This window comes from Cyprinus carpio, chromosome A8 (assembly GCF_018340385.1).
Source record: "Cyprinus carpio isolate SPL01 chromosome A8, ASM1834038v1, whole genome shotgun sequence".
In the NCBI taxonomy this organism is placed as follows: Eukaryota; Metazoa; Chordata; class Actinopteri; order Cypriniformes; family Cyprinidae; genus Cyprinus; species Cyprinus carpio.
In genome coordinates, this window is record NC_056579.1 from 11,079,704 (window position 1) to 11,092,861 (window position 13,158).

At 37.4% G+C, this 13,158-nt stretch overlaps 2 protein-coding genes across 8 annotated transcripts; one reads left to right on the forward strand and one right to left on the reverse strand.

Moving 5' to 3' along the window:
- Nucleotides 1-412: 412 nt before the first annotated feature.
- On the reverse strand, nt 413-8,010 carry ca8h1orf174 (chromosome A8 C1orf174 homolog). 7 transcript variants are annotated; one of them, XM_042762143.1, is made up of 4 exons: nt 7,886-8,000; nt 7,547-7,624; nt 7,007-7,411; nt 413-540 (listed from the first exon to the last, which is right to left on the reverse strand). In XM_042762143.1, the coding sequence occupies exons 1-4, from the start codon at nt 7,898-7,900 to the stop codon at nt 439-441; spliced, it is 600 nt and encodes a 199-aa protein (XP_042618077.1). In that variant the 5' UTR covers nt 7,901-8,000; the 3' UTR covers nt 413-438. The 7 variants fall into 7 exon arrangements, with proteins under 7 accessions (XP_042618077.1, XP_042618078.1, XP_042618081.1 ...); XM_042762144.1 differs by having other exon boundaries at nt 419-540; nt 7,007-7,396; nt 7,886-8,008; XM_042762141.1 differs by lacking the exon at nt 413-540 and adding an exon at nt 575-1,656 and having other exon boundaries at nt 6,884-7,411; nt 7,886-8,010.
- Nucleotides 8,011-9,431: 1,421 nt separating this feature from the next.
- On the forward strand, nt 9,432-11,537 carry b3gnt7l (UDP-GlcNAc:betaGal beta-1,3-N-acetylglucosaminyltransferase 7, like). Its single transcript, XM_019124632.2, is given in 3 exon segments — nt 9,432-9,812; nt 9,814-10,264; nt 10,267-11,537. Coding segments are annotated over 3 exon segments (1,221 nt in total). The 5' UTR covers nt 9,432-9,560; the 3' UTR covers nt 10,785-11,537.
- The last annotated feature ends 1,621 nt before the right edge of the window (nt 11,538-13,158 follow it).

Here is a 13,158-nt window from a genome sequence, read left to right on the forward strand (position 1 = left end):
TGAAACTGTATTTGTTGATTTCGGAGCACATTAGTAAGGACTAGTGGTAGAAAACCCAGTGTACAGGAGGTTATAAAAAAATAATTTAGCTTTCTTTCAGCAGAAACCCCAATCACATGATGGTTTTAGCCTGAAGTCTAGCACAAACCCCTCTTACTGTACATTCCTTTAGTGTAGTACATATATAGTTAGTTTATAATTAGGGATGCACCAACATTTTTGCCGTTGTTGTTGTACCTTATTAAATTTGCATATGACAAAAATGACCACATTACTGATAAATCAACAGTGCATCTGTTTGTTGGTAAATATATAATGTTGTTGGGTTTTTGATTAGAGTTGCTTTTTTTTTTTTGATCTAGTTGATTTTTAAATCATAAAACTGTTTAGCTGTAAATTTAAGAAGGATTTTGGGATTATATGGGTTGAATTGTGTCCTCATAGCTCCTCGTCTTCACTGTCCTCTTTGGCATAGTAATGCATGCTCCTGTACTCTCTTCGACTCATTCTCTTGCTTCCTGGGGTTCTGCGTGGGTAATCCTGCAACAAACCAGGTCAGAATGTTTTAAAGCAAAGTCACATTAAGACATTAAAATTGCATTAATAACACTGTCCGTTGAGCGCATGCATCATGAGCCAGACACCTGCTGCAATTTGACACCCTACTGAGCATTAACAGACCTTTGCTCCAATAATCCTACATGGTCTTGTATTAACCTCAATATTTCAGGATTACTGTGTGCAAACAAAGCCATCTGGCTGAATGTTATTCATCTGCAAAGCTCAACTTAGATCAGGGTTTTGTTACTAGGGCAAAGAGCCATGAAAGTTCATAACCTGCATGGACTGTCAACTGATATTTAACATTTAATTCAGATTTTCTCAGCTAATGTTTTTTACTTCTTTGATATCCCAATGAAAGAAACTGCATGACTTTTCTAAAGGCAAACAAAGTGTGTTTTTTTTATTCTTATTGTAACAACAATGGGAAACTACAGAGTCAAAAGAAAGAAGCAAATAAAGTAAAAAATGTTTTTTTTTTTTTTAAATACAAATATTAATCAAATTTCAGTCAGTTGTGGAGGAACGAGGAGTGATAAATTAATAGACTGACATTTCTTGTTTTTACTTTTAATTATGCAACTACTTCTACAATTTTACATATTTTTTCCTTTTTTATTACTATTATTGTATACACACCATACAGACAGACAGACAGATAGATAGACAGATAGACAGATAGATACTTTCCTTTTAACAATTTTTTTTTTCTTCTTAAACTAAACTGGGCAAGGATTTTCAGCTTAAGCAGCTGGCTGGAGAGAAGTGGCAGTAAGTAACCCACCAGTCATGATCACGGCCATTAGATAAACCTCCTCGAAACATATATCATACTAAAGAATAGATTCAAAAGAATTCACAATAATAAAATTATTCATTTCCTTGCAACAGGAGTGGTGGGGAATGCATAGCCTAGGCATACTCGTAGCTTAAAAAAGACTGGCTGGAGAAAGCGGTCAGAGGGAGACATGAACGCAAATATATTTATTTATTCAAAGTAATTAAAAAGAAAAATTTACAAATAAAATAAAAATAAAACAAACCAAATTACTTCCAAACAGGTAATCGGTCTTCAAACAGGCTGGAGTGGCAGACCAGCTGACCCGGGCCAGTCGACATCTTCAACGGTTGGGGGAGGTCGCGGGCTGAGATTGGCGGCAGGGAGACAGCTGATCTGTGACTGGAGTGTGCATGGTAGGAAGTGGAGTAGAATCCGGTAGCGATCCGGAAATGGAGGATGAAAATTTTGGCGCGGAAGGTGGAGATAGTGAATGGAGTACAGTAGGAAATCGGAAAAGGAAGAAAAATAGAAGAAATGAATCGGAAACTGAAAGTGAGAATGGATTACACGTGACAAGGGGAAGGAAAGAAGAGTTTAAGGTATTGTTGAAATTAGATGCTGGATCTTTCAGTGTCATTAATCCACTGAAATTATCTAAAGTGATTAAGGAAAAAATAGGACTGGTTGAAAGTGTGAAGAAGTTGAGGGATGGTAGATTGATTATATATTGTAAGGACAGTAGACAACAGAAAAAGGCTCTAGAAATTAAAACGATCATGGGACACAGGGTGTGAATTGTTCAGTTCAAGAAGAAAAGAAATGGGTTAAAAGGAGTAATTACAGGGATCCCTACTGATGTAACAGAGGAAAAGATTAAGAAAGGTCTTACGGGAGGCGCAGTAATTGGCGTGAAAAGACTTAAATGTAATAGAAACAATGAAAGGGGAGATAGTCTATCAGTGATGATTCAGTTTGATGAGGATAAGCTGCCAAGTAAAGTCTTTTTAGGATTTATGAGTTTCTCGGTTAGGCTTTACGTACCCCCTCCACTAAGATGCTACAAATGCCAAAAGTTTGGACATGTAGCGGCTGTATGCAGAGGTAAACAAAGGTGTGCGAGATGCGGTGGAGAGCATGAATATGGCAAATGCGAGCAAGGAGTTGATCCCAAGTGTTGTAATTGCGGAGGGGGAGCATAGTGCGGGGTATGGAGGATGTGAGGTGAGGAAAAATGCAGCTCAAGTGCAAAATGTAAGAATAAAGGAAGGATTGTCATATTCGGAGGCGGTGAAGAAAGTAGGAAATACTTTGGAATCAGGGGATAAAGGTAAAGGAATTCCTCAACAAAAGATGGAAACGGCTCAGGGAAAAACTAAAGAGAACTTTGGGATTAAGAATAATGTGGCATTTGTAACCTTTATAGCTGAAGTGGTGAATTGTTCTGCGCAAACAGAAAGCCGGACTGAAAGAATCAGAATAATAATAAAAGCAGCTGAAAAATATCTAGAGATTGAGGGGATTTCTGTGGAAATGATTAGTGAAAAATTAAAGATGCAGTTAACAAATACGCAAGCAGGATGTGGTGGTTCATAATGGTGCTTTTAATATTCCAGTGGAATGCGAGAAGCTTAATTGCTAATGGACAAGAGTTTAAAAAATTCATCTCTGATCTGGATAAAAGACCAGATATTATATGTATACAGGAGACATGGTTTAAACCTCAGTTAAATTTTGTTTTGCAAGGGTATCAATTAATTAGGAAAGATAGGAAAAACTGTAATGGAGGTGGGGTAGCAATATTTATAAAACAAGGGGTGGGATACAGGAATGTAGAAGTGAGTGAGGATCAAGAGGCGTTGATGATGGAAGTATGGGAAGGGAATCAAAGTATAAAAATAATTAATTTTTATAATCCATGTGAAAAGCTATGTAAGAATGCAATGGGAAAAATTAAGAGGTAATACTAGTCAGAAGGTAGTATGGTGTGGTGATTTTAACGCACATAATACATTATGGGGGAGTGTTAAAACAGATTATAATGGGTTAATAGTGGAAGAAATGCTAGATTGGGGACGGTTAGTATGTATTAATAATGGAAGTATAACAAGAATAGATGTGAGTAATGGGCGTAATTCAGCATTAGATATTACTCTAGTTTCAGAAGATCTAGCTAGAAAATGTGAATGGAGTGTAAGCAAGCAAAGTTCAATGGGAAGTGATCACTATCCAATATGGTGTCAAATTGGTGTGGATATTGTACAAATTGTGGTGGAGAGAATGCCAAGATGGAAATTTAAGGGAGCTAATTGGGAGCTTTTTAAAGAACTGTGTAATAACAATATGAACGAAATGGGAGAAATTGAAGAAATAGAAGAGTTAAGTATGAAAGTAATTAAAGTGTTAAGAAATACGGCAGAGGAAGTAATAGGAAAAACGAAAACTATAAGTAGAAGAAAAGCAGTCCCGTGGTGGAATGAAAAATGTAGTAAGGCAGTGAGGGAAAGAAATAAAGCAATGAAGAAAGCCAGAAAATCTGTATTGTTTACTGATTACATTATTTTTAAGAGAGCTCAGGCTATGGTTAGGAGAGAAATAAGAATAGCAAAAAGAATGTTCTGGAGAGAATATTGCAATAGAATAGGGGAAGACATTGAAATAAATGATGTTTGGAACATGATTAGGAAGATGGGAGGGATTCAGAGAAATATTAATATTCCAGTTTTAGTAGGACATGGGAAAATAGCGATAAAAGATAGTGATAAAGCAGAGATGTTAGTGGAAGCATTTGTAAAGGTGCATAGTAATGATAATATTACAGATAATATGAAGAAGTATAGGGAACAGAAAGTGAAAGAGAATGAGCATATATATGAAAAGAAGATTCCGTCAGGAAGTAGGTTAGACTCAACATTTACTTTATATGAGTTAAAGAGAGCACTTGTAGGGGTTAAACATACTTCCCCAGGAAAGGATGAAATCTGTTATGAGATGATTAAGCAATTGTCAGATGGATCATTGAATATAATTTTAAGACTTTTTAATAAAATTTGGGATTCAGGGAATATTCCTGTGAGTTGGAAACATGGAGTAATAGTGCCAATCGCTAAACCTGGAAAAGACCATTCCCAGTCAGTTAGTTATAGACCAATTGCATTGACATCCCAATTTATGCAAACTTATGGAACGGATGGTTATGAATAGGTTGACGTATGAAATGGAGAGTAAAGGTATGCTGTCAGCATGTCAAAGCGGATTTAGAAAAGGGCGAAATACGATGGATTCAATTCTGAGTTTGGAGGCGGAAATTCGAAAAGCTCAAGTTAATAAAGAAATGTTGGTGGGAGTCTTTTTCGATGTTGAAAAGGCTTATGATATGTTGTGGAAAGAAGGGCTGTTAATGAAATTGGAAAGTTTGGGAATTGAGGGAAAAATGTATAACTGGATTTTAAGTTTTTTGTTTGGAAGAACGATTCAAGTTAGAGTAGGGTCTGCATATTCTAGGATTCTCTCAATTGAGAATGGAACTCCCCAGGGAAGTGTGAGCAGCCCTATTCTTTTCAACTTAATGATTAATGATATATTTAGAAATATTGAGACTGGAATAGGAAGATCATTGTATGCAGACGACGGGGCATTGTGGAAAAGGGGGCGTAATAGGCTGTTTGTAGAGAATAAAATGCAAAAAGCAGTGAAGGAGGTGGAGAAATGGTCAAATAGTTGGGGGTTTTCGATTTTCTGTGGTAAAAACACAAGTAATTTGTTTTTCAAATAAGAAAAAATAATCCTATGTTAAATATTAAAATGTATGGTAATCAGCTGGAACAAGTCAATGTAGTGAGATTTCTGGGTATGTGGATGGATTATAAATTAAACTTTGGAGTTCATATTCAGAAATTGATAGAAAAGTGTAAAAAAGGAATAAATGTCTTAAGATGCTTGTCAGGTGCGGATTGGGGAGCAAGTTGCCAGTCACTGAAAATAATTTATTATGCAGTGATCAGGTCAAATATAGACTATGGAAGTATGGTATACAGTTCTGCGAATAAAACTTTACTTAAAAAAATACAAGTAATACAAAATCAGGCATTGCGAATTTGTTGTGGAGCATTTAGATCTTCTCCGGTAGTATCATTACAAGTTGAATTAGGAGAATTATCATTGGAACAATGCAGACTTCAATTGAGGATGAGATACTGGTCTGGTGTATGTGGACATCTGGAAAGTCATCCAGTATAAAAAAATACTTTTGAAGGAATGTTGGGAGTATGAATACAAAGAAATAGAAAGCTTTGGTTGGGTAGTAGGGAAGGAGGCAAATAGCTTGGGATTGAAAGAATATTTTAATAGCCCCTTCTGTTCCTATACCAGCAATTCCCCCTTGGATGTATCCTATGCCATTAATTGACTTACAAATACATAAATAAAAATAAATAATCAAATAAGCATACCAACTAAGTTAGTAGTTGAACAGTATGTAAATCGAGAATATTATTCAGTATTACAGGTATTTACAGATGGGTCAAAGGAACCAGAGTCTTGTAGAACAGCAGCAGCAGTATTCATTCCTACATTTAATATAAAAATTGCAAAAAGATTATCGGATCATGTGTCAGTATTTACTACTGAATTACTAGCTATCATATTAGCAATACAGTGGATTGAAGAAGTTCAACCATCAAGAATTGTGATATGTACGGATTCAATGGCTGCTCTCACTAGTCTTATGAGTGGGAAAATCGGAATCTCGACAAGATTTAATATTTGAAGTTTTGCAAGGTTTATTTAGAGCAAGGCAGTTAGGGGTATTGGTATTCTTCCTCTGGGTGCCAGCACATGTGGGGTGTGGATGGTAATGAGGAGGTAGATAAGTTGGCAAAGAAAGCATTAAAGCATCCACAAATAGAAATTAAGGTATCATTAAGTAAATCAGAAATCAAGAGGTTAATAGCAATTGAAATTAGTAAAAAATGGCAAAAGATATGGAATAATGACTCTAAAGGAAGACATCTTTATCAAATTCAGGAACGGGTTGTAAATGAGAGGAAAAGATATGGAAATAGGAAAAAAGATGTCATTATTACAAGGTTAAGAATTGGTCACACTGCATTAAATTATAGTCTTTATAAAATAGGGAAGCATGATACAGGAAAATGTGACAATTGCGGGGAGTTAGAAACAGTGCAGCATATTCTTTTAGAATGTGCTGCATATGAAAGGGAGAGACAACAGTTAAGTCAAGAGTTAGGAAGGATGGGAGTTGATACAATTTCAATAAAAGTATTACTAGGAAATGGAATAAGACAATCAAGAATTCATGAATTATTATTTAAATATCTAAATAAAACAGGAATAGTAAATAGAATTTAATTTTTTTTTAATTTTTTTTTTTTTTTTTTTTTTTTTTTTTTTTTTAATTTTTATTTTTTTTCTTCCAAAGCCAAGTACACTCCACACTCCAGATCAGTAGGTGGCGGAAATGCACCATTTATGTTGGTCTGCCAAACCGCCATTAAACACTAGTAGAAGAAGAAGAAGAAGAACCAGCTGACCCGCCGGTGGATGGTGGCAGGTCACGTGACCTGTCAGTGGCAGCTCCTGCCAGCCAACTGAAGACTGAACCCCCGCTCTAACAACATGTGTTCTGAATCGGTTTAGCTTGCTTACCTGAACAACATCCATGTTCCCAAAGAACTGCTCCACTGGGAAAATGTGATTGCTGTCCTCGTCGAAGAAAATGCTCGGGTCCTCTCGCGTTTGGGGACTGTGAATTACGGTCTGGTCCATCTTCGCCTCTGCAGAGCCGCCTGTCAAAGCAGTACGCTTGGCGGCAGAGTTTTCCTTACCGCGCCGTTCACCCGAAGTCTTTTTACCGGGCTTAATTTTGACGTTTTCATTCATGGTCGCGCTGGATTTCTCCTCTGCTTCGCCGTGAAACGGTCTCTTTGGAAGACGTTTGGCCTCGCCGCCGTCGCCAGCCATCTGCTTCGCTGCGCTCGCGATATCAGACGCCGATCTCTGCATCAAACCGCGCAGAACCCTCCTCCGCGCAGCCTTCTGTGGATAAAAGACCAGTAATAAATGTAAACAATAAAATATCAGCGCGGTTTTCGACGTGGCTGATACATCGTGAGAAACCTTGTTGTTACTGTAGCCGACAGACGGAAACAGCGGGGAGGAGATGGATGAGTAGACACTGACACTGACCTTGACTGAACTGTTCGCACCAGGCGTGTTTAAAGAGACAGTGCCGCGTACTCGCAGTCTGTGGCTCCCAACGACAATCTGAAACAAGAGAGTACTATCCTTATTAGGGATATTGTATGATCAATAATACATCCGTTTTCCCTTCACAAACTACCGAGTGAGATTTCAATTTCGTGAAGCGAGGCTCAGTCTACACGCCAAAACTGTGAAGCAATCCTTTATAAACTATTTTTCACACTGAGTGCTTTGTAAACTGTCCAGTATAGTCTGCGTAAACTCGAAACTGATCGTGCTTGTTCTTGCAAGCAAAAGTAAAAGTTCACAATCAAGTTATCGTACCTGCTTCGCCCTCATTGGAAGTTTCTGCGTCGAAAACTAACTCTGAGCTTGGAGTCCTGAGAGTGTTTATCTCCAGTGACCGCTGAAGCCCCGCCCATATCCGATAATCTACGACACACAGAATCACGAGATGGGACTTGAAAACTTTACCAGGCTTTTCTGAGGCTGTGGCTGATACCATCAGTTAGTAGCCTAGTCCGTTTGTACGTCAAAACTGTTATAACCAGTGGTATAAGAGATTAAATTACATGAAATGTCAAGTTATTCATCGTAGAAATATGTCGAATGACTCATACTGTGTTGTGACGTGAATATGATGTTAGGTCGAGCCTGTACTGATGATGATATCCGTGAAATAATTAGCCTATTGCGCGAAGTTTGTATTCAAATATTTGACACCGAGTAGTCTCAGATAGACTACTCAAAAAAAAAAATATATTACGCAAAGGGTTTTGTCATTCTGAACATTGTTTCATTTGCCAGCAGTAGGCATTAGTCAAGCTTCAACATTTAACTTATCTCACATGGAAATTCCACTGGCAAATGAGAATGTCAACAGGTTTTAACTGCTAGAAAATGCAGCTAACACTAGTTTACGATGATTGTGATGACTCTGGTCTCAGGAGCAAACTAGTCATTTATGGTTATAAACCAAAGGCAACTCAGTTGTCCTACCAGAGAGTAGGACCAACATAACCAGCTTGGCTATCAGTTAAGCAGGATGGGGCTGACTGAAGTAGAAAAGATTTTAGTACACGGATCAAACATTAAAGTGTATGACTTTTAATAGAACAAAAATGCTCTAAAGACATACTAGTAGTTTTTATAGTGCAGAAAACTGATGTTAATGACTAATAATATCAATAAAATATACTTACATTTGGTAGGACAATCTATATCTATAATATGCAATACTGCAGTGGTTCTCAAACCTCTCCATGAAGTACCCCCATTGCACATTTTGTATGTCTCCCTATATCTGACACACCCACTTCAGGTCTTGCAGTCTCCTTTAATGAGCTGATGAGTTGAATCATGTGTGTTAGATGAGGGAGATACAAAATGTGCAGGGCTGGGGTACTCCAGGACAGGTTTGAGAACCACTGCAATACTGCAAATGCTGACAATCATTGACGGACCCTACAACTATGAACCACACGGGGGCGCTAGATACCAATTATGAGTTTAGTGCTAATCAACTCCTTGACATCTTCAAGCATCTTTTTTGAGTGTGCTTGTAAAAAGACGAGAGGTTTACTGAACTCCAATATTTACATACAGTGAATGCTTAGCCTAAGTAGTTCTCATTCATACTCTTCTTGGGGACCCTCATTTATTAGGCTTGCACAGCTGTCGTGTGTAACCAGAGAGCCTGTAGCAGGTAGGTGCCGTGAAGGTGGAGGAGAGAGGAGGGCAGACAGCCGATTGTTTTACAGGATGACTGCCTCCTATTTTCAGCAGTTCAACGATGGAACTTGAAGCGAGAAGAGAGTGTAGGGAAGAATTATGATTGTTTTACGGGATGAATTTCTTCTGTTTTGAGGAGTTTGGAGAAGACGGTTTTTCAGCTTTATCACAATGCCTGTTTATGGACTATTTGCTCATTTTTATATTTTCATAACACTTGGAAAATTCATTAGAGCGGACCTGACTGACTTTTCATGACAAATCCGTAATGTACTACTCTCTGAGGAGCGCGTGCACAATGACACTCTTCTTAAGAAAGAAAAAGAATGTAAGGACTGCGGTCAGCCTAACTTTGGTTTTTGCCACTTTACTGATGCTTCATAAGTTAATTAGGGTGGACACGAATTTTAAAGATACCAAAGTCGACGTGAAACGCAAATGGTGTGGCCCCACATGTAAAAGCAGAAAGACAATTGAAAACTCATCCAACATTAACGGCTTGGCGCCGGTGGGAAGGGAATTGGCTTGGTGAATGTGGGGTGGATAATGTTAAGTGTATTGGAAGTTAGGAGTTTTAGTTGTAATGCTGGTTTCGTCGTTTGAGCCCAAGATTTCACGAATTTGTCCTGCACAGACATTGCAGATACTTCCCAATGTTGCTGAATCACCCTGAGAAGTGTAGCGGTGACGTGGATGTTCTGGTCGTGGTCAAATCGGTTATTGAAGAACATGACCGGCGAGAAGCCGTGCGACAGACCTGGGGAAAGGAGCAAGAAATCCAGGGCTTGAAAATCAAAACACTATTTCTATTAGGCACTCCAGCCACTGGCAAAGACACACGAAATTTGCAAGCCCTGGTCCAATATGAAGACCGAACCTACGGGGACATCTTACAGTGGGACTTTATTGACACTTTCTTCAACCTCACCTTAAAGGAGGTGAACTTTCTGAGATGGTTCAGCATCTACTGCAGTGAGTTCCCTTCGTCTTCAAAGGGGACGATGACGTTTTTGTCCAGACCAAGAACTTGGTGGAACTAATTGGTTTTCGGGTGGAGGAGAACAAGGTGGAAAACCTCATTGTAGGAGACACCATTTTAGAAGCCAAACCGATCAGAAACCGCCAGAGTAAATATTTCATTCCCAAAGAGTTGTATGATAAACGCTATCCACCTTATTTGGGTGGGGGAGGATTTCTCATGTCCTCTCAGGTGGCCCGCAGGCTCTTTGCGGTTTCTGAGAGCGTGGAGCTTTACCCCATTGATGATGTGTTTTTGGGCATGTGTCTTCAGAAGTTGAAGATCGTCCCCGAGCTGCATCTGGGCTTCAGGACATTTGGGATCATTAAGCGTAAAGTGACTCCTCTGAACCGGGAGCCGTGCTTCTTTCGCAGCCTCATCGTGGTGCACAAACTCGTTCCGCAGGAGCTGCTGCAAATGTGGAAGCTTGTTAAAAATGAGGACTTGAACTGCGCCAGACAAGTCGTAATATGAAAAGATGCGTATTTATAAAGACACTGAGAAGATATTTTTTCAAATGAAGCGTTTTTGTAATTTTCATCATCATCTTTTTTTTTTTTTTTTTTTTTGTAAGGAAGGAGGATGACTACTTGTGTTATCAACTGTCAGATGTAGGCTAATAAATCACAAGTCTTTCAGTTATAGTCTTATAGGCTAATGCAGGGAACAACTACATCCCAAATCGATAAATATTTGTCTAATATTTTTTGCCTACCCGGGGCTGGCACAATGTTTCCTCCAGTGAATAATTAGCCCTTTTTAAACACATACCTTAAAGACTTGGCTAAAAATGTGAAACCCACAGAAAAAAAGAATAAATAAATGGAAAAAGATGCATATTATATTGTGGACCTTTGTGACAACTTGCCCCAATAGCGGAATATTTTATGACTACAAGCACGAAACAATTCACCAAACAACAATAGGCTAATGTAAAAGGTAAGACACAAATATGGAACACCTGATAAAATTAATAAATTGAACAGAAGAAAAACGGAAATAATTCACACGATGTTTAGAATTTAAGGTGTTTAGTGTAACACTTGTGTAATTTGACTTTTGACCAAAACAAAACCCCTTGAGCTAATCTAATAAGAAACATACATATAAAATGTACTTTTATGCCAATTATGATGCACCAAATACAAGACATTCAATAAATACTACAAGAAATTCACTAGAAGAAATTTCCTAATGACTCTTAGAATGGAGATTGTAGCTTCCAAGCACCATAAAAATATGTTTTTATATTTTTTTAAATTATTGATTTGTTATATTCCAGATATTATGTAGTTATTCTGCATAATGTAGTTTTTTTTTGTGAGCAGTTTTGAAGTTGTTGTTATTCACTTTTTTAGTCATTATTCATAATTTAATGTAATTAAATTGAAATATTCTCTATGGTGTTCCGTGGAAGAAAGCAAGTCATACAAGTCCGAAATAACATGAGGATGAGTAAATTACATTGATCTGCATCATTTCCATTTTTGGTGAATAACATTGCATATCATACACTCAACATCATCAACCAAACATTTGTCAGATGAGTTGTTTTGGGTTGGTGTTTATGTCACAATCAAATAACTTTTATGGAGTATTTTTACAGATCAAAAAAAAAAAAAGAAAAACAAGCATGTGACAATTTTATTCAAATAAATGTATTTAAAACAAAGCTACAAAACAGATTTTAGCTTCTGCTGATATCAATGCTCTTAGGAGGTGAGGGGTATATAATTAATGTGTGGTGACACAATTCAAATTACAATCAGTATAAATCTTCAAACTCGTTTTGCAATGTCTTAAATTTTCTCATTGCAAGTGCAAACAAGCCTGTACAGACAACATTAAAGTTGTGAACTGTACACTTGTAAAAAAATGTACAAATTGTGTTTTCCCAAATGAAGTTTGCTATCATGTCCTTGAGAACTGACAATACACATTAGTGAAGTATTTTCAGGTACCTCCTCCAGATTACCAAAAACTCTGCTGTGCTTCTTAATTTTGATGCTGCAAATAAAATAAATCCAAATAAAAGCAAATACAAAAAAGCTCCACAAAAACAATCTATGATACTCTATAGATTACCAGTAAACAAAATTATTCAATTTTGACTGAAAAATGAATACTATTGGGTATGTGTCAGTCATCTGTGAAAACAATTGGATGTTTTTAGAGCACTCTCTCAACTCTGAAATAATAATTAGGTTGACTTATTTAATAAATAAGTGATATATTTAAATATCAAACATCTCTGTAAAGCCACATGACTGAATCATGTCTGCAGGATGTCTCAGCATTGAGCTGTAGGAGCTACAGACAAGGCATAATGTCAGCTATGACTCCAGAAGACGTTCTTAAAAAGAAACGCCTCTGCTGAGATCACAATCAGTTTTAAACTGGTTTGTTTTATTCCGGTTTATTGTGGTTGTACCTGTAAAAATTCACTCCCTGGCTCACACAATAGGGAAACTGACTTTAATAATTAAAAAAGTTACATTATGGCTTATTTTCAGGCACATGATCAGCCTGTTCCACTCAGACTGTCTATCATAATGTTTCATATCTTCGGACTCAATGATTTCATAAGCATGACTGGACTAAATCATTACTTTTATAACACAATCAATAGAACAGCATAGTCTGATGCAGATCATACCCTGTGATTTAACACATCACACACTAGATAAAAAAAGTTTAGGTGCCAACAAACAGGGCCAAGAGTTTCTTTAATACTGAAGCAAATGCAAAGACCAAACATATGAAATAAGAGTCTTAATAGCATCATCATCCCTTATGGCTCACCTAATTGTTGAAAAGCGAGTGCTGCAGGAAATTGAAGTGCATTATC